A 25,591-nucleotide genomic window follows, 5' to 3' on the forward strand; every position below is an offset into this window, starting at 1 on the left:
TAAAAGTTAAATAACAACGAAATACCCAGATTGCTTGGAAACGTAGAAAACTCCAACGCGAGAGAACTGGTGGGTTCAATCTTCCTAGGGTTAAACCAGGAGAGATCGATGCACGTAATGGAGGGAGAGGAGAGAAACAAAGAAGCCGTTCTCTCCTCGAGTGTACGGTTGAACGTGTGTACGTGATGCGAGCGATGCCCCGTACCACGCGGATCTTAAAAGAAGCAGGAAAGAAGAATTACGACACCGTAAATCTCGACAGAGCTATTCGAAGGCGAAATGCAAAGCGACGCAAGGTTTTATTGTGATCCGTGTATTTCGGTTATTTACGTCACCGAGCGATTCGGATGATGTATGAAAACCTATCGAGGAAGATTTGAATCGCGGCGTATTAGTAACACCCAGAGAATGACACGTGACGCTGAATTCAAAACCGCCGATAATCGAATTGTTCTGAAGTAATCGATTTTTAAAAAAATGACTTTTGCCCCGTTTCGCCTCTTGTAGGGCCACCACTGGGTAGCGAGAGAAGAAAACAGAAGCCATGGAGCTTCGCGAAATGCACAGGAGACGAAGAGGAGAGCGATAACGCTGCGATTCGTAACGCACATGCGAGAGAGAACGTGCAGCTCGTCGGGTAACGACGCAGCAGTATTATAAGTGGAGTGATAAAATGAGATCATCGTTGACGCTTCTCACGCACTGCCGCACACGAACGCGGTGAAGCGACCTACGCAGCAAAACGACACGCAACGATTGTGCCGCGCGCGGCGAAAAAAACAAGGCGCATATATTTGCCCGGTGTTTACCGGCGTGGCCCGAGAAACAGGCGTGCGCTATGTTGCGTCAGAGGAGCAACACCATCCGCGAAGGTCACGCGCATCGTTTCGAACAGGACTGGACTTGTCTAATTTGTTCGCGAGTACCTCGACGATGCGATTGTTCGAGAAATATAATTGGAATGTTTTATTCGAGAGATGTAAGAAGACGAAGAATTGGGAAATACTTGTACATTTCTCTTGGTACGCTCACGGCGAAAATATTTTGTCCGAAAAGTATATAATGGAATAATGCTGAAATAGAAACAGAGTTCCGAAAATAGCTTCAAATGTTTTGCGCCAGAAATTATCAGATCCACAATCTCAACCTCTCGGTATGTAAATTTAAATACTTGAAGTTCACGTCCTTCGTCTTACGTAACGAATCGTTTAATCTTTGAAATTTTCGAAACTAGAAATGGAAAACGTCGAGCGATTTATATTTGACAGTCATCTACTAAGAATCGCTAACGTCACTGACGGAGATGCAGCTTTCTTATTTCGATAATAATATTCGAACAGTCTCCTTAGCCCTAGTTCCAAAATCGTACGACCGAAGCGCTGAGCAAACTTCGAGCTGCCTCTTGGGTCCGTTCCGGAGCTCGGTCTCCAGAGGTCACGTGGGAGAAACCGAACGAGAAAATTCTAACCAGACCTGAATTCGTCCCAAGGATCGACAAATCAGGAGAAAACGGTGAACGTGGAATCATCGAAGCGAGGAAAGGCGTAATGACAAAGGTCGCGATTCCGAGATATCCAGTGATGGCGCACGCACGCCAGTTGCCATGTGCCAATGACATTGCACACGTACACACGCGACACGCCGGCTCGACTTGACAGCGCTTCCATCGCGGTGGGGGTACAAAGAAGAAGAAAAAAAAAAAAAAAAAAGAAACGAACGCAGCGGCAGAGCAATACTCACCTCTTTCCCTTCGTTCAATATACTCGGCGGCCTGTAGTAGGGCAGCAATGCTCATATTTCCCCGGTTTGGCGTAATTCTGGCGGCTTCGGTTCACTACCTCTTCCCCTGCAATCCCCCGGGCACTTGCACCGCGCCGCGACACACAACGCGATAAACGTTCAGAAACGCACACACCGGCAGCCCCCGTAATACCGCGACGATGCGTTGTTGTTGTTGATGTTGCTGGTTGGCGCTGCTGCCACCTCTCCAACTTTTCTCTCCACCCGCCTGTTCTACCCCCACTCCTTCTCTTCCTCCTCTTCCTCCTCCGCCACCTCTTCCTCCTTTTCTCCGTCCGTCCGCGCGCCTCGCTGGCTGCGTTCGCTTTACGTGCACGTAACGACACACACACACAACACACACACACGCGCGAGGCTAGGCACGATTTCCAACGGGCGCTAGATTCGCGGACGGCAGATCGACGGCCAGGCCTCTCCAACCGCGATAGACATCAAGAACCGTCTCTTTTTTTTTCTTTTTTCTCTCTCCCGATCTTCGCTCCTGTTTCTCGAATATATCTTTTTCTCCCTCCGTCGTCTGTTCCCCGAGTTCAACAATTTTCTCGTGTCTCTGTTTCTTTCGCTGTCCGTCCCTCACTCGGAGTCTGCCAGTTTGCTCGTCCCTCGCGATGCTCTTTTCCCCTTTTGTTCAACGTTTCACTTGTGTTACCCTTCTTCCACCGTCTTCTTCTTTCCCTTCTTTATCACCCTCTGGCTGACTTCGTCGGTCCGTTTTCTTCTTCCTTCACCTTCGTTTCACAACATTCACTAGGATCACATCAAAAACACCGTTGAAAAGAGAACGCCCCGGAATCAGGAGCGAAAAATACGTCGCGTCGCGCTTTGCTCTACAACTTTCTTCGCGCGGAGAGCCGCATGCGAGCGAACCGAGAGCGTGTTGTTCGAGATAGAGAAACATTCGGACGCGATTGGAAAGAATGCACTATAACCGAAGTCACTAGGCGAGTCGAGAGGGCCGAGAACAGTGGCGTATTATCCTATAGGCAAACAAAACGTCACGCTAAGAGCCCCACTACTGTTATTCGTTCGACTTCTAGATGAGAATCAAATTCCCTTTTCCATTCAATCGAGTTCTTTATCTTGTATTCCATTCTTCTCGGAATGAAATTAGAATAACTGGCGTTCAACAACCTTGAATGACCTTCAACCATAGGTCATTGTACGCATCTATAAGTATCCCTGACTACACACCTGCAGTGGCGTGTTATTCCCCAGGCAAACAACACATCTGCTTAGGGCCCGGATCAAAGGAGACCCTTAAAATCTTTCAAAACCTCAAGGTTATTATTACATCCGAAAATAACTTGATACCGATAAATACTGCCAGCTTCGAATTGAAACTTGTTGAATTCACGGGAAAAACCGTTCGATCGATTCCTATCATTTATTTAAACTCAAAGATTTTCATTCGTAAAGCGACCTTTAAAGACCTTAAAAAGAAGAGTAATGTTATTCGTAGAAAGCGTTGCTATGTCTTCGCTGACGATCAAATAAAAAATTAATTTGACATTTATTCTTCCGCCAAGTCATTTCAACCTAGTATTTACTGTAATACATTATCTCGCGTAACAATTCATACACGGTAATATTTGCTCTTCCTATTATTCGCGTTTCTAAACTATTGTACAACAATTAAATTAAGTAAATGTTGGTATAACGAACAACCAAAATGAGCCATAAAAAATCTAGAAATTCGCGAGGTCAGTTGAGACACCTCCCGTCAGAAGTGCTTCTAGAATTAGATTCGTTTCTGAGGATGATACTCCGATGAGAAAAGTGCAAAAATTGTCAGGTTTCGATTTGTGTTCGAACTCGTCCACGAATATTTGAATTTTAGAAAGGTTGTCAACCGTTTAGATTTTTCTTTGGGCGAGTGACCTCGGAAATTGAATTTGGTCTTGGGCCCCGCTAAGGTATAATGCGCCACTGGTCGAGATTACGCGTGTCGCCGGTAATTTATCGCGGACGAACGAACGCGAAGGGACCTGACCTCGATCGGTGGGCAGGTTGACTCGCGCGCGCGCGCGCTCTCGTGAAACTAGTATTTTTGGTCAGAACCGCGAGCATATCGCTGACGGTGTGCGACGTGCATGTGTATATGCGACCACTTTACGTGCCGGCTACTTGTTTTGTGCAGCGACCTTGAACGCGTAGATCTTACCGAGCCGCGCGCCGCGAACACAAGAGAATCTAGATGTTGGGATATTTCAAACGTCCACGACAATCGCGACTGCAATCCAATTCGAACGTTACGAAAAAGTTAGACGACAACGGAAAAAATAGCACGCACTCAAGTAAACGACTCCGTGGAATAAGTACTTTTCGTAACTATGTACTTTCTCCAAAGTATAGACTTTTATTGAAGCTTTATGAAGATACAAAAATTAAATATTTTCAATTCAGAATTTTTTACTGTAAGATACATATATATATATAGCGAAGAATAGGTTTTATTAAAAGAATAAAGTTCCGAATATTCACTCACTTTGATCACGTTTCTATTCATCTAAACTCGATGTAGCAAGAAAATACTGCGAAAATGATTCGCGCACGTATCAATCGGCCGTTTTTCCACGATCCACGCGTGTAACTCGGTCAACTTCTCGTGGGGTCAACGATTCCTATCAAACTCACGCATCGCAATGTGCAATGTTCAGCGAGACGAACACTCGTAAAGTCCCGTGTCGATAAAACTGTAATTTGCCCGTCAGAGAAAACGTACGCTGTCACGCGCGAAACAACGCGCAGCAAATCTTCTAGAAACTCGCATCGTACGCGACCAGACCGAACGTGGTAAGTGCTTCGTACTGGTTCTCCGTTCAGGATGAGAACACAGAGAGGTGCTCCCTTGATTCCGTTCTCGGCTTGACTGCCGAGCGATTTTAACTACACATGCAAGTCACACCGCACAACACGCCCACGCACACGCGCGCAAACGTAAATGAAAATGCGTGTATACGATCGGTAACGAGTTCCCATGCGAGAAACAACAGCAACACGGCGGTGTGCACACACATCGACTGCGTAGAACGTTGTACAAAGGCACGTCCTAAAAATTCAAAAAATCGATTCGCTCTTTACGAATTTCGCATTTCCTTCATTTTAAAGTATTTCGAATTAACATTCTCAATGACCGATTGAAATTATTTAACTTCGAGCGTTGTCAAACAGTACCTGGCAATCGTGGGAAATATTCGTCTCGACAATATTATGATCGACTAATCGCCAGTCGAATATCATCCGACCACCTGCAAGATTGACTATTTTTAAATTCACTGCCATCGAATAAATAACTAATAAACAGTGACTCACTCGCCACTCGATATCTAGTCCATTTTTCCCTCGCAATGTATTAATTATAAATATGTAGATTTAACCTACAAACTTCAAACTATACGCGAGATATACGCTTAGCAACTAGAGAAGCGAGTTTCGACAGACTGAATCGAGTCACGTCGATGATTGATTCCAGAAGCGATTCGCTCGCAGGAATCGAACGTACCGTGTAAGAAAGGAGTGACACGCAATACGCGAAAGCAACCTTAAAGAGTCACGAGTGTGTGTATGTCGCGTATCTGACAATACGTTAAACGTGCACTTTTTTTTGACAACGTTCTAGCGTGGCTGTGGTATCAATCGTCTTGTGTACATGACACTGGTAAACGCGTGCGTGTGTGTGACGTAGAGGATCGAGTGTATTTCGACTCTATCGTCCACCTAGTGACATTTGGCACGCCGGATACGTGTTCGCTCGCACACGAAAGTAGGCGCAGCTGAGCGACGACGTTAAAGAAAGACGGGTCACTGTGGATCGGCACTGCCTAACACTACCGCTGCACAGGTTTTCGCGGGTACTGCGAGGGAGGGGGGGGGCTGGTCAGGACAAAGAAAAAGAGGCTTGAACTGACCGACGACGAGCCCACGAGCCCCCGACGACGACGACGACGACGACGACGACTACGACAAGCCGACGAGCGAGCGACAGCCTGATACCTCCGCACTTCGCGAGCACTCTCACGCATTTATCGATGTCAAACGTCTCTGCACCGTAGAAGCACCAGGCGTCGTTTCTTACGGGTACGTTGATTGGCCGAGCGGTGCGCGAGTGCACTGCCTCGGCCAATCGCTGATGACAACACGAGGCTGCCGTATGAGCCGCCACCAGCACCGGTGGTGTCACGTGAATCTCATGCCCGAAAACAAAACAAACAGCTGGGCCCGTGTTCCTCGCCTCGCACTCCTGCACGCCATCGTGCGTGTGCTTTCGATGCATGACATTCTCGGAATAAATATCCCCTTCGTTTTATACTATATACCAAAATTATGAATTCGCATATCACGTATTACCGTATCGATCAAATCCGCTGTTACTGATCGAATCGAATAATAAGGTGCTAACAATCGGATCGATTTTTAAATCGTTCGAGGAACATTTTACAGGTCTTGTTACAGTTTACTCGATTCTACCGAGTCGAATATGAATCGTATCGTGGTACAGTTATCCAACATATGATTAAAACGTGAAAGTATCAATTTATATCTTCTCACCTTGCGCATTTTAAGAGTAGTGCGTTTGAAAATTCGTACAATCGCGCCATCTTCGGTATCCAATTATCGTCGTCGTAGCTTTTTTCAAATTGGCACTTCTGAAACCCTCGCGATCTATGTAGCGTCTATTGAATTATCGTGTTTGAACTCGGTAAAAGTATGGCATTATTTGACGAAAATCAACGAGTTTTCAGTTGTAATTGTGAAAAATATACACGGTGCTATTTAGTTTTAAGGAAAATGACAGTTGAAAGAAAATTGCAAACGTGCGTTTATACATCACATCTATTCACGTTAGTAATGAAGTTTTCGCGAATATCATCGTTTCTACTATACTCGCGCAACAAACAATAAAAAATTTTCATTTCTATCGTTTTGTATTCATTTAATAGCGCATAGATATTTGTCTGAATATATTATCGACTGTATAAGTAGACGTATTATTAGAATATTAAGTGTCTTAAACAAAAATAGTGCATTCGAAAAATAATCAATAAAAATCTTGCATATGAAATTACATTTTGTTCCTTACTTAGTTTATTTGTTTTGTATAAAATTATACATATTTGTATTTTCTATAGTTTTATATCAATCTTTTCAATATTATTACATTCGAGCTACAGGAACTATGTTAAGTAATGCAAGAGCATTTTTAAGTACAATTTGCAATGCATGCAGCATGTATAATTGTGCAATCATTCTTGGAAACAAATGATCGTATGCTTCCTGTAACAAAAGGTGAATTATTTATCATGTACATAATTTAAAATATCATTTACACTTGTAAAGAAATCTGTAAAGGATTATCAAAACTTACAGTTAGAATTCTGACTCTACGATAATAGATACTAAATTTTTGGCACAACCGTGACAAGAACATACATATAACTTGTGGATTTGTTTGGAAAACAGGTTCATATCTTAAGCAGTCCTTTATCATTGTTTGATATCCAATGATAAAGTTGTATATGAGTTCCCATTCTTCCTACAAACAATACATTGTGTAAATCATCAGGTTTTTTTTTAGTTATTCAGAATAATGGTGTATGCATAGTTTTTGAATGAAATACCTCATCATCTAGCAAAGAAAAGTTTACATCATCAATGTTTGGTAAATCAGGGTATTTCCCTATCGATCTTTTATCATTATACTTTTCAATAATCGCTGTTATTCTTACGGTATTATATAATATAAAAGATGCATCTAAAAAATGATAATAATAAGGATCGTTTGTATAGAAATTTTAAGTAGTAATGTTAAATTAAAAACTTTTAGAACCTTTAATATTTGTGATGGCCCTGTTAGGTGCAGAATTACATCCAATAACAATAGAACGGCTGGGTTTTACAGACAGTAATTGAAATGTAATCATTGCCTTTGCAACATTTTCAAAGAAACAACCATCCGCCTGTAACTTGTGTTCGTATAATTCACAAAACTTCTCGTCATTTACAGCTTCCAATTCTTTAATTTTGCTCCTAATATATTCTTTCCATGATATTGTTGTCTCCTTAGTATTCGAATCTATATTCTTTACAACACCACACACACACCTTTCATAATTCTCATTTGCATTACCTTGTGATTTAGAGGTAAATACAAGTTTAAAATCAGGCTCTTCTTCACCTGTTCTACATCCATGTAGATTCAAAATATTTTCTGTTACACTTCGTATTAAATGTAATCTTGCAGTTGTGAGTTCTGATTCCTCATCTTCATGTGTTTTAAGACTAAAAACTTTATTAATCGAAGAGGGTTTTCCAAAGTTGCATTTCAGATGGATGACTGCCTTAATCGAGTCTGTTATGAGAGGAGTACGATACAAAAATAAGCAAACTCGTTCTTTTTCCAATAAATATCTTTCTATTTTTATCTGCCAATTGCAGCTGGACAGTATCAATAACTCTAAAACCTGCAAAAAATAAACAATTACTAAAATTAGGTTATGTCTGGTTCTTTTACAATGGTTATATTTTACCCTACTGTACCTGTTTTGCAACATCTGTCTCAGTCTTGTCACTTATGTCACTGCTGTGCACATGTAGGAAATGTTCCAAAATTGTTGCACACTTTCCATCGCATATGTTTCTACAATGCAATATGCTTTTCCATACTTTAAGGTTGGGTGAAAAATATAATTCCCCATTTGTTGATAAATTGTTATTGCTTACTTTAACAAGTGGAATATTTTTGCAAGTATTACCACTCAAGTATGATACTATGTTGTCAATGATTGTTTGTATACAAATAGATGAGGACTTCTCCATAAGAAGCTCCATGTGAGAAGTGCTCCTATCTGAAACCTGCTATAGTTATATCTGCCTCCATTTATGAAACTATAGTACAATCATTGCAGAGTAAACATTATAAAAAAAACAAGACAAACATAAAATAAAGCGAGGAACAAAAAAACTTGTGTTTATTTGTATCATGGGTACTACTGTCAGAATGAAATATTATATTTTTTGAAATATTTTTTATAGCAGTATTTTATGGTTGCTAGTAATCGATACATAGGCCTAGAAAATTGTACAAATTCGTCCTTTTTTTTTTCATGATGTAGTGTCGCAATAGAGAACCACTTAAGCAGATATAAATAAGGTATGTCCGAGGGCCGATTGAAGAGCAATATTCATTGGTTTCTTTATTAGAGTCACAGAGGATGGATTGTCCAAACAAATGATTGCAAATAATAACATTAATATATTATCCACTATACTTATAAATACGTTTATGTATCTTACAAAGTCATCACAAAAAACCATCTTCTATTTAAACGTATCTAGAATGACGATCAAATCGTTAAGTAAAATACTCGGCCATAATACGTTGATAAACCTAAAATTTACATCGTTTTCTTTGATATCGATTATCACATAGAGTGGTGGTACTTAACGTATGCTATTGCGGCGAGTTCTTTGCAAAACTCCTCCGTGACGATCACGCTTTCGAACAGAATGTTCTCCTTCTCTCTGAAAAATAATGAAAAATATTCGTTTCACGTGTCGACTGTCCAAGTGGAAAATTGATAATATACAAGGTGTTTCGTCTAACTCCGTTCAATATTCTCGCGAGAAGAACACAAAAGTTATTTGGTACAAAAGGATAAATTTTATGATGTAAATAATTTCTTTCCCTCGCGAGGTACAGAATTATTCCTAGTTAGAAGAAACATCTTGGAGATCTTCCGAAGACTGAACAATTTCGTTTCGGGAGTCTCTGCGTACCCTTCGTGGGAACAGTCCTCCAGCAATCGTTCTCGCGTCTCCTTCAGCATTTGCTTGTGATCCGGCGTCTTTGGTACTTCGTTCACGAGCTGCTTGACAACTTTTTGCAGGCAAGTAAACAAGTTTTTTGTGCCGGGTGCTAACGGTAGCAGCGGATTCAATAAAAATTCGTGCAGGTACGGATGAGGTAAGAGCGCCAGCCTCGAGATCACCACTGTTAGCTGGAGATTGATCTCGTACTTTTGTCGCGGCACGTTGGCCACCTTCTCGAACAGCATGGTCACAAAGGGACCCATGTAGAACCTGACTGAGCAGTGGTCAGCCTCCGGTCTCGAGTCTGAACTCGCTGAATCGTCGATGGTCACTGCCTCCAACGGCCAGGCCATCAGCGAGCAGTCTGTTAGCACAGTGGAGTACTGTCTCTCCAAGTCGGCCATGTACCGCTCGTAGTTGTTCACGTCGGTGTCAGTTTGCAGATAGCGCGGAATCAGGGACAGGAAGCTGAAACGGGATTCGATATTGTATTTCTGCGGCGATCCTGTTAGAGTACTTACTATAATTCAACATTATATTTTACTACGAATTCGAAGGAGTTTGCAACATTTACCAGTTCACTATTCTATGAATGTTACTGGGCGCCAATGTTCTGCTGTGACTCTGCTCGTACGAGAGGTCCAGCAAGCCCTTCTTTTCCCTTTCTCGTTCGTCCTCCTCGTCGCTCCAGGAGGCTATCGCGCTATCAGCGGCCGCGTTATCGTAATAGCCTCGAGTCGACAAATAGACCAACACTAAACAGTGTAACGTATGCTCGTTCCTCTTCTCTATCATTTCCTCGAACAGCTTCAACGTTTCCAACGTTAAATCGTCGCTGTCCGTGAAACAGTTGTCTATCAGCCTGTGCAACACAGGCGACGTCCACACGTTCGGTATCTCTGGGCCTCTGTCTTGCCCCACTAACCAGTAGCCCATTTCTGAAACGAAAGTCTTTAGAATAGAGGGAAGATACGAAGAACCCTGATACCACGCAGACTGAAATCTTTGCAGCATACCTGTACAGAGGGCGCTGGACGTTAACTCCTTCAAGCACTTTGTGACCAGCGCCGTGATAAGAACAACGTGATGCTCGGCCAGAGCTGGCGTCACGATGCTCTCGAAGAAGTTCACTCTGATGCTCTTCGCCAGGGCCTCGGCGACCTCTGGATGCGCCTCCCTCGCCAGCTGATTGCAATAGTCGAACCACATGAAAAACGCGGCGACCTGCCTACAACCTGAGAACTTTTTCTCCTTCGTCCACGCTGGGGAGTCCAGGCCCCACGTGACGTCCACGCCGTCGATCTCGTTCGGATCGACGTGTGCTGGAATGGCGTTGAACAGGTTCTCTAATCTACTCGGTATCAAGGTCGTCATGTCGCTGTTTGCGACCGTCTGGGCGAACGACGAATCCTCCAGGGACGCCAGCACCATTATTCCCTCGCACGCTCTTATCCTCACGGTATTGTCCTGGAAGAGATCGTTAGGTTCAGAAGTTGCATGTTATCAACATTGGTCAAGTAAAAGAGCGATGTCAGTTTGAGTCCTACGTGAAATATACACCAATCAAATATTCAGCCTATCCTGTAGCGTTGATATTAATCTTCAAGTAAAAGAGTGAAATCAATTCGAGTCCTAGACTATTCTGAGAAACACCTAGCAGGATGTCCGAGACATTAACGTCTGGATAAGCCCCTGATTCGTATCTATATCATAACAGTTCTCGCTGAGGAATCCCTGACCTAGATATACCCCGGAACAATTCTCACAGAGATGTGGCTGATTCATAGATGGATCGATACAGATTTGGCTCAAGAAGCTTATGGCTTCCAAGCCCATGTGACTGACACCTCCCTTAACGAGGACGACGAACTCATCAACGACGCGAGCATCTTCCTAGCATCGCCACTTTCATCTCGAACGGACTGATCGCTTACCGCAGTGTTTATGTAACTCAACAAGGCATCTAGTAGAAGGCATTTGGATTTCTGCGGTGTCTTCGAAGTCAGCAGGTTCTGATCGTTCTCCACGCAGCCGGAGTCCTCGTAACCGCCGCCGAACTCGACGTCCACCCTCAGGTCCCTGAGGTTCTGCAGATGGGTGTCGATCTCGTTCATCAGAGCCACGTCCTCGCACTTGTGCGCGACTTCGTAGTCCTGTGACTCCCCGGTCGACCCCCTGGCGCCTGGAACTGCCTCGCGTACGGGTTTCTGGGTCGTGGGACTCGAGGACTGGGACCCGTTCTCGGCTTCCCTGGAAGACACCGACTCGTTCGATCGACCAGAGGCTCCGCGAGCTGTCTCAGCCTTGCTGGAGGATCTGTTCGACCCTACGGACCGTCTTCTATCGTTCTCGGTGCCGAACAGATTAGGATTTATGAGCGTGACCGCCTGGGTGTCCAGTGGCTCGAACAGGGGATTGAAATTGTTTCTTTTCCTGGCTGGTATGTAGGTGACCCTCTCTACCTCCATTCGCTCAGAGTTCCTCCTCGCAGCGGCGTGTTGTTTCTGGACCGCTGGCGCGTCGTTTATCATGTTGGTCACGTGGGGATACTTGCACACCAGGAAGCACAACGTGAGGAGAAACTGGACTTCTTCTGCCTCCATAGGGGACGGGGGATTGCCATTGCACAAGGAGATCAACCTTTGCACTGGCCCGTATATCGACGTGTGGTGCAATAAAGGGTACTTGGATCTACCCAGCAACTTCCTCAGGAAGGACAGACAGACCATCCTCATCCCTGGGGGAGTCTCTGCGCTGGCCAGCGTCGCCAGCAGGTCCAGCAGCTTGTGCTGCAAGAGATACTCCAGACACGGACCCGGCTCATTTTCATCCTTCTCCTCCTCCAACAGGATCTCCAACAACCTGTCCAGGTGTCGTGGTATGCCTGTCGTCTGTATCGGGACCTTGCAGTTCGTCAGGTGGTTCACGTAAAAGTTCATCAGCTGCTTCCAGTGGTACGTGAAGTCTTGCAGCGGCGTGGCTGGCGGCGCTATCTGCAATCAACGAGCGGACATCAGCGGAACAGGAAAACAGCTCGGGCGATGCTAATTAGCGAAACTTGGAGATCGTATATTACGTCGTCGCGCGTGTTTTTCAGGAAGAATAAATAAGGCGCAAAACACGGCGGCAGGTTATTGAATGTGCACATGTTAATGAATCGCGACCGGCTCGGCTAGGTGCAATGTTAAGCTTTAAATAATTACATAAGCGGTTAAATATAACCACGCACATTGTTCGACAGATCGGATTCGACGTCGATATGAGATTGGTCGCCGACGAGTCTCCTTGGACGATCGACACACTTAGCTTTCTTGGGCTACTATTGGCCATCTTTGCTTTTTTTTTTGTGGTCGTGAGCCTCGTTTGGGTTCGATCGGATTGGAAACTTTCAATTGTTTCGTAGATTCGTTTCTGTGAGTTCTTGATTATAGATCCTCGGCTTTTCGCTTGAGAGGAAGTGTTGAAATTTTGTAAAATTGAAACAAAATGTTTGGTTGGGAGCAGGATACTTATATTGGTCGATGCGCATGGAATAAATTCCGCCGTGTTTGCTGAGTAAAATCGAGCAATGCGCACAGGACCCTTGTTATATTTACCTCGTATACTTGCAAGTGAAACAAGAAGAGCAAAGCTCCATTCGAGGAAAATAAAAATCATATGGTTTGGAAAGAACAAACACAAGGAGTTGGGAGGAGGGGAAGGAGGATTTCTTATTCATTATTCATCGAATAAAAATTATAATACATAATAGCGACTCGTTCTGTATCGATAGAATTTCATGAAATTGGATGTTGTATAAATCAAGGCCGTTCGTTCTTCAACAACACGTGCCGTAAATATTACATTCAATTTAGTCATAACCTCTAAGTTCACGAGTTCGAATTAGTATCAGATTTCGTTGTATACAATTCGAATGAAGGATGTCGATTCGTGTCTGCATGCTCTCGTCCTTGAAAGCCAGCTACAAGGTCGAAACGTCGATAGACACTGCACCGTATCGACGATGTAAACAAAAACTTGAAACTGGTTCTAAAAAGGCTGAATAAAATTGGCATGATCGCGATAGCTGTCATATCCACCAGAACAATAACGAAATGTCTTTCATACTCGAGAAATAAAAGTTCGAGTTTGAATCGTGACCAACAATCGAATCGTCTAATTGGATGTATGTCGTAAATAAAAACGCTGTACGATAATTTCATTGGTCACTCGTTGAAAGATTTTGTCCATTTCTGGGCGGGGATGATACGTGGGTGCGGGGATTGGTTTATTGATGGTCAAAGGCACGGCGGGCGAATCGATAAGCAAAACGTAAATAAATACAGAGACACGTGTGACGGTGTGAAGCAGCGGCGAGTTTGCGGGGAAAAATCATAGAAATATGTACACGATCGATGAAGCACTGCCTTGAACGAATGTTGCATCGTCCGGCTGCGATTATAAAACAGTAGAACGGTAAAGATACGAACGATAGTGAATCGTACGACGTACAATAGTAAACGGCGAAATAAGCGTAGCTGAGCGTGCGAGAACAGAGCCGACGGCGCGACACTGCTAAAGCTTGTCGATTGGGGGTTATCACTCACCACGTCAATGGCATTCTTCAACGCGATTTGAATGCCACTAATCATTTTCATGCACCTTCTGCTATTCGTACGCGTTTATTTCCTGCTATACACGAGCCTCGCCGCCGTTCTTCGCGCGGTACTTTCCCAGTTCTGCATTATTTTTCATAGCTCGATCCACCGTGCCGATCGCTCACTGTCCGCGACAGCAAAGCTTTGCGGCTTTGACGTACCGTGCTTCCGCTGACGATCGCAGGGGCGCGACACTGTACACCAGGGCCGTACTCGTTGCCAATTCGAATTTACCTCGCCTCCCTTTTGTTAAAAATTACTCGATTCGATTATACTAGTTTCTTTTAGTAACGCGTAGTAACGTTTTGTTAAGAGCGTATCCAGAGTGAATTATTTGAAGTTAGATACGATTGCAACAGAGGTTATATATGGTTTCAGTTTAAGTAGCAGAGTTGTCAAATTGAATTTTCTCTGTGATTTTCTAGTATTTCCTTCGTTTTTGCTATTCCGATAAAGACCACCTGTGTGTCGTGCAGACCTTGGACCCCTGACAGGCTCATGCCTGAAAGCGACTATCAGTGTTTCGAAGTGGGGGAAACTGGAGTCGCATGCTTCGGTTCCTTATCGATAAGATTTGCATCACAGACCTTGTTTTCGACCTTGAGTTCGGCATTTTCCTTTACACTATGCGATAACCTGCTTTACAAAAACTTTCTATTTTCATTGATTAAAAAGAATATATTCTTTTACTCTATTAGATACTCGAGGTATCTTCGTGAGAATGTTTCTAAAGGTTTGGCGAGCTTTCCCCGATGAAAATGAGCCCAAACACGACCCTATTCGGATCACTTTCATTCCACATCATTCGAATCATTTTCTGAAGACTTGAATCATTCAAAATCAAAATTAATCCACGCTACCTCGTGTTTGGACTCGTTGTAATCGGGAAGATATCGCCGATTCGTTTCTAACATTCTCACACAAGGAAAATGAAATTTTGTTTAAATTATAGAAAATCGTCAACTTTCATTAGTGTGCGAATGATGGTAGTATCGCTGACTTTCAAGTCCCACGTGTGACGGTTGGTAAAGCGTAAACGGGATTTACGATGATTTTTATTTTGCACCTTCAATTTGTACACATCTTAACAACATTAACCAGTTTCGTAAATGTAAAAAAAAGTCGCGACGCTCCGAAAGCAGCGATGTTCCACCGAGACGATTCGATCGCAAACGATCGTCTCTCGACAACGATTATTCTACCAGCATTTCCGGTTCACTCGATATCCACGAGCGCGTTTCATCGCGATGAAACGGAACACCGGTCGTCGATAAACGTCCGACTTTTGCAATCCAATACGTGGGACATGATTTTTTCTTTTCGTACCATCGAATAGGAACGGATCCTGTCTCTCGGAGCTGTTGATTTTTCTTACGCAACCTATCGAGTGTAATTCGATGCATGTCCAAAAGAACCTGTCGCGGTGCTAGGAATCTGCGACTCTATAATTTACTCGTACCTTCCCATATTTTTTTTTTGCCTTCGTTTTTCTTTTGTTTCTTTAATTCTCCATTTAGTAAAATACGCCACGGCGCGCGGTATGCGCGTGTCGACATCGACTCGTCACTCTAATAGGGACCACAGACGTAATGATTCCTTTTACAATAATGCGAGCAACGGTACAATATTGTTCGAGTGATAATTGTCAGGTGTGCGGAGGTCGTTGTGCAACCTATCGCATGTCCGACGTGAACTGTCGGTGCAATTAGACGTATAGCTCAAGATTAATGAGATCCCTGAAGAGGTGTCTCAGGTAGAGATAAGTAGGTGGAACCAAGTAGTTGGACGATTACCTAAGTTTGGAGTCGAGTAGCAGGTAACTTTTGACAATGTTTAAAATAAGTAGGATCGTGGAAGGGTCCTAGGGAGATCGTTCAATGTCAGAAAGAATGAAAGGAATCAACGTCGAACCGAGTCCAGGGATCTTCTTTAATTTATTGAGCTATACATGCCTCGCAATACAGAGACGTAAAATATTATTAAAGTAATTACTGCATTTCGACTGAAAATACACGTCTCCTAGGACAGACTTGTTTCAGTTTCACTCTGTACCCTGATCCCCTGCAATCGTGTATTCATACATAGCTCAACGAGTTCAATATAGAGCTCCGAGTGATCTGAGAATTGATAAACTAGTGGCAGGGATGAAGCTAGGTGATCAGACTACCCCTAGACTCGTAACCCATCTGTTATTGTCTAGGACCCGATATTTTACTCCAGAGTTGTCTTACTCGACCTGTTGAGCTATGCACGACTCACAGTGCAAGTCTCACCCATGTCTCTCTGTGACCCTGATTCCCAACCGATTCTGAAGCCACTCGTACCTAGCTCGACAAGTTCAATAAGAGCCCCGAGAAACAATGGCTGGGATAACAACAGGTTGGATCATCGCCCGAGCCTGTGTGACTCCGTTTGACACGATACTATAAAAACATGACGAAAGAAACGTCCAAACCAACCGAGTCCTGGGATTTTATTAAACTCGTCGAGCTACCTATGCTATTTACTTCTGTCTATAGGATGAATCGTTGCGTCTATGGCCGCTACGATTGAAAAATGAAAAGAAGTCTCTTATCGCGACTCGTGTCGGTACTCACCGCCTTCGGTCTCCACAGTCGTCGCAGCATGGTGATGACAGAAAGGGGGAACGAGGAATCGGAAACGCTCGACACGAGCGCGGAACCAGAGTTCTCGAGGTAGAATCCGCGTGAAAAATGCGTTCACCTGTCCGCATAGGTTGTATATGTTGCGTTTATACGTATATACGTGTATGCGTGTGTTCGATTATTTTTCTATCACTGGCGTCGCGCGCGCGTTTCTTATCGTAGTGACGACAATAACAAGTACAAACAATAGAGGGAGAGAGAGAGAGAGAGAGAGAGATCTGGGTCTCCGACAACGCGAACGTTTTGTCTTGTTTTCGCGCAACTTTCGGAGGCAGAGGGGGAGGAAAGAGGGCGACCATCTTTCCTACGTTTCGTAATCTTACTCGTAGGAACGCACGTTGAATGGCAATCAACGTTCAAAATAAAATACACGTTGCGACACGTATCCCTGTTACGCGTCCGTGTCGAGATGAGGGAGTAGCGACCATTCGCGGTCGCGAGTGTTTTTTTTTTGCTTTTTTTTTTTAGGGTGGGGAGAGCAGGTAACGAGGAAGTGCGAGGGTACTCGAAGACGGATGGAGAAATCAGAAAATCGCTAGTCTCTTCTTAGCCCCCTCCCGGTTTCTCTGGTCGTTCAACGACGATCCACCGGGTAGAATACAATAATAATAATACTTACGATTAAGGTTTAAGTTTCTTTAAATTAGTTACGTCTCTTTTTCTCCATCGACTTCAAACGCAAATTGTGCTATACACAGTCGCTCTCGCTCTCTCCCCCACGTTTTCTTCTTTCTATCTTTCTCTTTTTTCCTTTTAGCGGGTCTCGAGTTCGTCACGGACACGAAAAACTGTCGCGCGACAATGAGAGAGAAAAAAAAAAGAAAAAAAAATGAAAGGACACCGAGCTGTTTTCTAGCGCGACCGTGGCCTATAAATCTAAAAATACTTCAAACCGCCTAAAATCCCTTAAAACGGTACTACTGTTCGCTAGTAAACTGTTGTAAAACACGCTACTCGCACTCTTTCGCCCATTCTCGCATCGTTCGTCCATCCATCGCTCGCTCACGCGCTCTACACGTTACAATAAGATTACTGTAGGATAAAACGACGATACAAATAATTTATAAATCGATCTATGCGAACCAAAGAATCCGTCCGTCGTTAACCGTCGTCCTCTTTGTTTCGACACCCTACCGTCGCAGCCCGAAACGAGAAACAGAAGAGGCTCAGCCTACGGGATCGCAGGACACGCGACTTTTGAAACGGTTCCCGCTTTCAAGCGACCGCCTGTTCGCTTCCAACCGAGGTCTTCGCAAACCTTCCGTTGTAAACATTCAAAAACTTTTATATCTTTTATTTAATCTTCGTGAGAATATTACCAAATGCTTGGCGAAGTTTTCTCCGTGAAAACGAGACCAAACACGGCATCGATCGGATCACTTTTATTACAAGTCATTGAAATCATTTTTTGAAGAGTTCCAATGACTCGAAATAAAAGGTAGTCCGAATTGGGTCGTCTTTGGACTCCTTTTCATCGGGAAGACTTCAACGGTCCACTTCTGGTATTCTCCCGGATATCCAATGAAAAATATAACGTTCAGTTTCATTTCAGTGCGTGAAGATCACTTGAAAATGGAAATCTCCGTATTGACTCGAGTTATTCTGTTCGCGAATTCGCGTATCCCTCTCCATTGTTTAAATACTTCCAGTTCGTATCTTCTGAGCTGCACTCCTGGCAGTAATGTAACATTTTAAATATTGATTTATTCGTTTGCACTCTAGCAACCGCGTTAGAGTCGTCGAATCAGTCGCTGGACCACGTGCGAAAACGCACAACTAGGAGTATCGCCGTTTTCGTTCTATTTTTCTATCGCCGTCACTTTCACCCAAATTGAACGGCGTTAATTTTAGGAGACTACATCTCCGAACAGATGTATCGAATCAATCGAACTTCTGCTCGTTTTTATTTTTTTCAAAGTGATCCACGCTACGCGTCTCACTCCGCGTGCAATACTAGCTCGTAGACTGGTCGTAGATCCCTCTCTGACTTTCTCTAATTTTCTCTAACAAATCTTGAAGTCTCTGTGCCTCTGGTGTTCTCACTCACTCGTGTTTCGGACTCCCATTTGTCTCTCTGTTTTCGTTTCTCTTTGTTCGCCAATCCTTCCCAGCTTCCTCGACTTCCTCCTCGACGCATACGCGTGACTTTTATGCATTCGTGTACATATACGTTAATGGTTTCTTGGGTGTATGTGTGAAAATTTGTGTTGTTACTGCGTATATAACTTAATTTAAGCTAAGTCGAACAGACGTGGCACAGCCCCTATCTTCACCGTTTTTGCGCCGCAACCGCGGCGACCAGCGCCGCGCCGCGGCCGCTACCGTCTTCTGACAGCATCAAGCCGAACTGCAACGCGAGAAAAAATCAAATTTATTCGTCACGTTGCGAATTTCGACGGAAATCGATCGCGAAGAACCGATTCACTCACCGTATGATTCTGTAACTGGCTGATTTTTTCGGTCATAAGATCGTGAAAGTGTGGGTGGTATCTGTAAACCGAACCGTCGATCCCTACTGTGACGTCGTTCTCTCCCATTTTGTTGAGAAGAGTGGCGATTCCAGCGCTGGCGAGATGGGCCGCCCTTCGCGACACAACGGAGCAAACGTACCTAACATTCTCGCAATCCTGATCGCTCACGTTCCGCATACCCAGTTCCGACAAAACCTGACGGCAGTTCGTGTACTTTCCTTTGGGGTCGCTGAAAACGAACGACGAAAAATAGAATCACGATGCTGCACAAACAACGATTCTTCGTGTTTGCGATATCTTTATAGCTTCTATAATTTTCCTCCAACCCGCATGAATATTTTTTTACCCGTTCTCTACCTTCCAACGAAAAGTATAGGCTACTTGGTTCGCAGAAGTATTAGCTACGATTCTTATTAAACAATTAAATTCCCTGTGACTCGGTACAAACAAGACAACCTTCTAAAACGTTCCGCAATGTTTACAAGGGATGTAGTTTAGGAGACAATTCCACTCACTTTTCAATTTCGGATACGTATTTGGTGAAGAACTTTCCGCGTTTCTTGATGTTGCTAGGGCCTTTTCCACCGAACAGGAGGTTAGCATCGACAGCCTTCTCGAGGACCAACCTCGCCAACTCGCCCATGTACATTCCAGAGATCATCTTCTCGAATAATTGTTTGCCAGGGTTGATCGAGTTCTCGTCGATGGATCGATCGTACTCCGTCGTCACGAAGTCGAGAGTTCCGCGCTCTCCGAAGGCGCCCCATTCGGTGTTTATCAACATGTTTGGCTTGTCGGGCGAGTAATTTCCAGGTATCGCGCACTCCAAGTTCTTCGTCTTCTCCACGTAGCAGGCGTTGCTACCCGTTCCTAAATTAAATTCAAAGTTTATACAACATTGTCACGATTTTAAAAATCGTTTTACGTGTTAACGTGATTGTTCTAAATGTCGATTCGTGTACCCACCAACGATCAATCCGATACGGCAATTCCTGTTTTTCCAAGCGCATGACATTAACGTTCCTGTGGTGTCATTCAAAATGGCGCACACGTCGATTTTGACATCCTGCGCGACAAATAAAAATTAGCTCCCTTCTTCGGTACTGTGTAATTACTAAACTGTGGATGTATACAATATGGGCCATTTCAAGTCGTTTCGACCATTTTATATTTGGCTGAAATTCTTTTATATTATAGTACCCTACTAAATACCCTTTTGTGAATGTTTGCAGATTTTTCTACCGAACCATAAAAAAAGTAATGAATTTTTCAAAAAAACGTCGCACCATAAACACAGAGTTTTCAAATGGACAGTAAGCGTCCTCTGTAAAGGTGATGAAAAAGATCGCACCTTTCTTCTCTCTATCGCCTTCTCGAGGAGAGCAACGACATCCTCGCCCACCACGCCTTCGCAGTCGAAGCCCTTCGTCCACCTGACGAGGTAGCCCTTCGTCAATCCGTGCTGAGTCAACGGAAAGCTGAAGGTGAACCCAAGGGGCAGAACCTGGTCCTGGAGATCCAGATCCTTCACGAACAGGGCTAAACACTGGGCTATGTGATCGAAGAGCTGGGTACCGGTTCCCAGCATGAGGCTCTGCGGTATCGCGTAAATTTTGCTCTTCATGTCGAAGTTCTGACCGTCCAGGGTGATGAGTAGTACCCTGAAGTTCGTACCGCCCAGATCCAGCGCCAAAAAGTTGCCCTTCTCTGCAAACGAAACAAATTGTATTTTGTTCTCGAAAGTTATTAGAGGTTCCAATAATAGAGGTTCCCCCGCTCATCCAGGTTCGACCATATCACAAAAGCGATAGATCGAATTACCCCGGACGAAATGTCCTTACCAGTTCCATTTGGAAGATCCTGTACATAAGTCGTGAAGCACTTGACGATGGCGTCGTTGTGCGTTTCCTTGGCTAGCCCTTTCTGTATCTCCTCGTTGAGCCTCTGCATGACCAGCCGTAGCTGGTCATTCGAAAGGACGAGGTCCTTGCAGATGTCTTTTATCTGCGAAACAAACGAAAATTTCGTTATCGATCGTTCGCCGCGTAACCGAGCGTTACGAGACGTCCTTGAACGGCATTATCTATACAATCGTCCGCGCAGCTGCATTATATTGCATAACTGCATCCGATACGTACAGAGAAAGAGAGATGCTGGCATCGTTTTACGCATTTTCCCGATGCACGTTTCGGTAAACAATACCTGAGATTAATCCTAATTACAAGCGAAATAAATTCCCGCGTTCTTCGCGATTTAACTCCGAACGTAGCCGAGCGATAATAAAATAATTACTCGATTCGATCGTAACGTTTCGAAATATAATATCGTTTCAGCAGTCATATTTCGACGAGGTACGGCGCAAACATTTGATGAATGAGTCAATATCGACGGCGCTATTGACGCACAACAGAAAAAGTGTGACTGGATAACAACGTCAATCGATTCTATAAACGATGCAGTCCCGAGAACTTGTTTAAGATTAGTCTGGCACGAAAGTATGCAAGTTGGGCTCCGTGTGCAGCTCTCTGCGCGCCTGTGTGCGCGAACCGCGTGTCCGGAAGAATCGCGTGCTACCATAAAGAGCAACGAGAGAGAGTCGGGAGCTTTGCGCGGATAGTGTCGGGAGAATTAAGTATAGGGTAGGGTAATGGTCGCGGACTATCGATTTAATAGGCATTCGTTAACACTCGAGAGATGCAAATACCTTTTAATTACTTGATATGATATTTGCGTCGCAATTTTTATACTTGAAAAGTATACGTTCCTATTCCTTCGATTTTGGTTTCAAAAGTGCAACCGAGGATTAATTATTAGTTTTATCATTTTAAAAATCAGATAACCAGAAACCGACGCCACTTAGGCGCTAGTGTCGCGTTTTTTTATAACTTCCAGGTTCTTTCTTGCGCGAAAAGAATACCATTGCAATAAAACTGATATCTTTTATTTGCTCTATTATCAATACCAAGAACCGCGTGCAATATAAATTCATTTGAAAATTGAAATCCCTTTAGTTGATTGCAATGATCCTCTTTAAGACGGGTACGATTCCCTTTAAGTTCCCTTTAATCTAAATAACCTTCGAATCGGTTAAACAAAAATAACTTCAAGGAAAATGTTATCGACACATGACAATCTATTTTATTCAATGCGTTTTTCGATACGAAGTGTCATAAATATGCAAGTATGCTCTATAAGTGGATTCAAAATGTTCCGAGAGAATATATTGAAATACGTTTTAATTAATTCAATATAATTCAATGTAATTCAATTTCATTTATTTATTATTTCGATCGGAACACGCTATAATTATTATTACTATATAGCATATAAACTGTCAACACTTTCGAGCATCTACAAAAAAGAAATCCAAGATCGAAGAATTGACGTAACATAGTTTATCGTAAATGTAGTCGGTCGCTACTCGATTTGAATACGTTATACATGTGCAGTGGCATAGCTTTCGTTATACCTGCAATTTCAACTTTCTAAGAGATTCACAATTTCGCGTAAGGAAATCCAATTTAAATTGAAGGTATTTTCTAACGACAAGCTTTCTAGTAGTTAGACACGGGAAATAAAGATTCGAAATTGCAGCGAAAGTGTAGGTCGGGTTTGGTTTTCATTTACCGCAAGAAATTACTCGACGAATTGCCCCCGAAACAATTGAACTTAATCTAAGAAATACCGTAATCGTTGGACTACGAACGTTTATTCGAATTCGTATTTTCATTAGGTCGTATCTTTTATTAGATCACGTGCAACTTATTTCTGCAAAATTTCAGATTTTTTAAACATGTATCGGTCGGCGAATCGTCCTTGCAAGTGGGTCGAGCGTATTCATCGAATACGCGATAACGTTTGCATTCTTTTTTCCGATGTTAGTTTATGCAAAACGCGGCTCTCCGTGAAAACGATTTTTTTTAAACGAGCTATCCAACATTTTTGTACTTTCTTGCGTCTCGCGATATCACGGTCCATTCCCGGAGAATAATACATAGTTGGGTAATAATAAACATGTTTTCTCGTCAGCGCGAGAATGGAAAATTACCTCTGCTGCCGTAAAACATTTTCATTCGTGCGCGTTACTTTGCGACTTCTTTTTAGATTTCATTTATGCCAAACGCAAACCGAATTAGCGAAATAGATAATTAGAATTATAATAATTATGCTTTACCGACGAAATTTGGAAAATTCAGAAAAATTCTTAAGGAAAACACTAGGGAAAAATATGATTCAAGGTACGTGGTTTTAGTATGTCTGTAAAAAGATTTATCTTGGACATTTCTCATCGTTACAACAATGTCCAAAATATCGATACTGTTTTCTTCTCTAAAAGTGGTTTTCCCCCTCGTGATTCGTTATTATCAGCGATAAACTAATCGGAATTCATTTTCCTCGAGGGAAATCCCGACAACAAAAGAAACAAACGACCAATTTGGGTCGTGACACTGCCACGGAGTCCTGGATCGATAATCGCAACGTAAACAACCTATACATATGCACACGTGCAGAATTTTGGTAGGAAAACGGTCGCGCAGTTACATGTTTCCTCTCAGAGTGCACCGACGCGACCGAATCGACCTTGAAATCTGCATTGCACAGCCCACGAACCACATTCTTCTGCTACGACGTGGTCTGCGTCGAGCTTAATTGAGCAGCGATTTATTTTTTAATTTCCTGAATACTTTCGTAATAATCGAACGTCGAGAAACGAGCTCTGTACATGTAAAAATACAGTGATTTTTTTGCTGTTACTCTGTTATTTATTGTACGATTGAATTGTTCAAAAATATTCGAGTCCTGTGGTTTTTCCTAATAAATTACATTAAATTAAATAGAAAATATCTGAAAGAAATCGCTACCCAACCGTGCTCGTTAACGATGGCAATGGATTACTTTTTGCCACACTGATGTCAATATGGGACTCGTTAGCGACGCGCTTTATTTACATCGTTCGTCGCGACGCGACGCGACGCGTTTAGTTCAATCTGGCAGCTGACCGTCGCGAGGCGTCTTTCTTCGCATGATCGAATGTGGGGCAAGTATTAATAACGGAGTGTCGCGCAAAGAAAGAAACGTGGAACGACGGTCGAGAGCGATTAGAGACGTCACGTGGCCGGGAAATTTAATCGACAACCTGAATCGATCGTCGCAATCGGGGAATAACGCGTACCTTGTACACGACGTATAGGGGAAAGGAGGAAAGGTTGCTGGCCTCTTCTATCGGTTCCTCGAAACCGATCAAAGACACCACTGTCCACTGCGAATTTTGGACACGATCTTCCATTTCGTCGAACCAATTACCGAGGTAACAGCTCAAAAAGGTACTACGGATCGTTCTAGTTTCTGTAATCGCCTGGTATGCACGATAATCAGACCGCTTATGCATTTATGATGAATCAAAATGGAATGCAAAAATATATAAAATATTAAGAATAATATACATGTTACACCGTTTAGAAGATAATACTTTCATTTAAGCTTCGATTATCGTTCTGAAAATACGAACTTGCATAAACATCCGCGGATAATCAAACGAATTATAAAATCGATCGACATTTAACTTATCTAGTCACACGCAAAACGTAACGAATGTTGCATCACCCGTCGAAAAGAACACCCAAGGGCATCGATTAGTCGACGCAAATAAACGAAACGTCTTTTGCCGGCCGTTTAGGACGTTCAAAATTCCCGCCAATTTCCCTCTTCCGCGCCGCGAGGCATGGCATTGATCTGACCGTGACGTCACCGACACACCCGTGCGCCAGCCAATAGGACCGTTTTATGAATGAATGGTACAGTAGATGCACCCTGCGCGCACCGCACGCAACGCTATAGGAAGAACGTGCAAAGGCCAATGCACACCGATTCGTCCAAATGCACGTGGCGATGTTCACGGGGGGAAATACCCAACCGATGATCTTTCACGCGTTCGCGTTTATGCAATACTTTCACATGGAAATGTATGCGCGCCGAGAGGCGATCGAGGAACTGCTTCCTCGTTGCCGACGGACTTTAACAACTTCCTTCACATGGGGGACGTCCATTCCTTCCAGTCGCTTTCGCAATCGATTCGATAATGATATTATTGCGGTAAATATACATATGTAGGTCTAATGAAAATTAATACATACATATACACACTCATCAATGAATTCACTAGATGGTGATCGGAACCTAACGAGAGTAAAATCGCTGCTATACAAAT

The 25,591-nt window shown here is 43.4% G+C and overlaps 4 protein-coding genes across 10 annotated transcripts in view; all 4 read right to left on the reverse strand.

Annotated features, from left to right (window-relative positions):
* LOC128874835 (max dimerization protein 1-like) overlaps window positions 1-5,866 on the reverse strand; it is a 172,415-nt gene extending 166,549 nt beyond the window's left edge. Inside the window, exons 1-2 of one of the 4 annotated variants that reach the window (XM_054119933.1) lie at window positions 5,709-5,866; window positions 1,741-2,547 (exon numbers count right to left, since the gene is read on the reverse strand). In XM_054119933.1, coding sequence (XP_053975908.1) covers window positions 1,741-1,795 — 55 coding nt within the window. In that variant the 5' untranslated portion in view covers window positions 1,796-2,547; window positions 5,709-5,866. Of the gene's footprint in view, window positions 1-1,740; window positions 2,548-4,285; window positions 4,513-5,302; window positions 5,492-5,517; window positions 5,656-5,708 lie in introns of those variants that run through there. The other 3 variants (XM_054119935.1, XM_054119936.1, XM_054119934.1) reach the window with 3 other exon arrangements.
* A 1,000-nt stretch (window positions 5,867-6,866) lies between these two features.
* LOC128874833 (uncharacterized) lies at window positions 6,867-8,748 on the reverse strand. Its single transcript, XM_054119932.1, has 5 exons — window positions 8,338-8,748; window positions 7,628-8,261; window positions 7,419-7,552; window positions 7,166-7,329; window positions 6,867-7,074 (listed from the first exon to the last, which is right to left on the reverse strand). Exons 1-4 carry the CDS (start codon window positions 8,626-8,628, stop codon window positions 7,285-7,287), a joined length of 1,104 nt encoding a protein of 367 aa, XP_053975907.1. The 5' UTR covers window positions 8,629-8,748; the 3' UTR covers window positions 6,867-7,074; window positions 7,166-7,284.
* A 232-nt stretch (window positions 8,749-8,980) lies between these two features.
* LOC128874829 (FHF complex subunit HOOK interacting protein 2A-like) lies at window positions 8,981-15,159 on the reverse strand. 2 transcript variants are annotated; one of them, XM_054119922.1, is made up of 6 exons: window positions 14,196-15,159; window positions 11,544-12,602; window positions 10,626-11,076; window positions 10,184-10,547; window positions 9,577-10,077; window positions 8,981-9,321 (listed from the first exon to the last, which is right to left on the reverse strand). In XM_054119922.1, exons 1-6 carry the CDS (start codon window positions 14,244-14,246, stop codon window positions 9,222-9,224), a joined length of 2,526 nt encoding a protein of 841 aa, XP_053975897.1. In that variant the 5' UTR covers window positions 14,247-15,159; the 3' UTR covers window positions 8,981-9,221. The 2 variants fall into 2 exon arrangements, with proteins under 2 accessions (XP_053975897.1, XP_053975898.1); XM_054119923.1 differs by lacking the exon at window positions 14,196-15,159 and adding an exon at window positions 12,839-13,940.
* A 1,002-nt stretch (window positions 15,160-16,161) lies between these two features.
* The window catches only part of LOC128874831 (hexokinase type 2), a 27,638-nt gene continuing 18,208 nt past the window's right edge, over window positions 16,162-25,591 (reverse strand). For all 3 annotated transcript variants that reach the window (XM_054119929.1, XM_054119928.1, XM_054119930.1), the window contains exons 2-7: window positions 21,225-21,387; window positions 20,735-21,090; window positions 20,350-20,449; window positions 19,899-20,253; window positions 19,342-19,612; window positions 16,162-19,259 (exon numbers count right to left, since the gene is read on the reverse strand). In XM_054119929.1, the coding sequence (XP_053975904.1) occupies window positions 19,182-19,259; window positions 19,342-19,612; window positions 19,899-20,253; window positions 20,350-20,449; window positions 20,735-21,090; window positions 21,225-21,387 (1,323 nt within the window). In that variant the 3' untranslated portion in view covers window positions 16,162-19,181. The remainder of the gene's footprint in view (window positions 19,260-19,341; window positions 19,613-19,898; window positions 20,254-20,349; window positions 20,450-20,734; window positions 21,091-21,224; window positions 21,388-25,591) is intronic.

Source organism: Hylaeus volcanicus, chromosome 4 (genome assembly GCF_026283585.1).
Source record: "Hylaeus volcanicus isolate JK05 chromosome 4, UHH_iyHylVolc1.0_haploid, whole genome shotgun sequence".
Taxonomy (NCBI): Eukaryota; Metazoa; Arthropoda; class Insecta; order Hymenoptera; family Colletidae; genus Hylaeus; species Hylaeus volcanicus.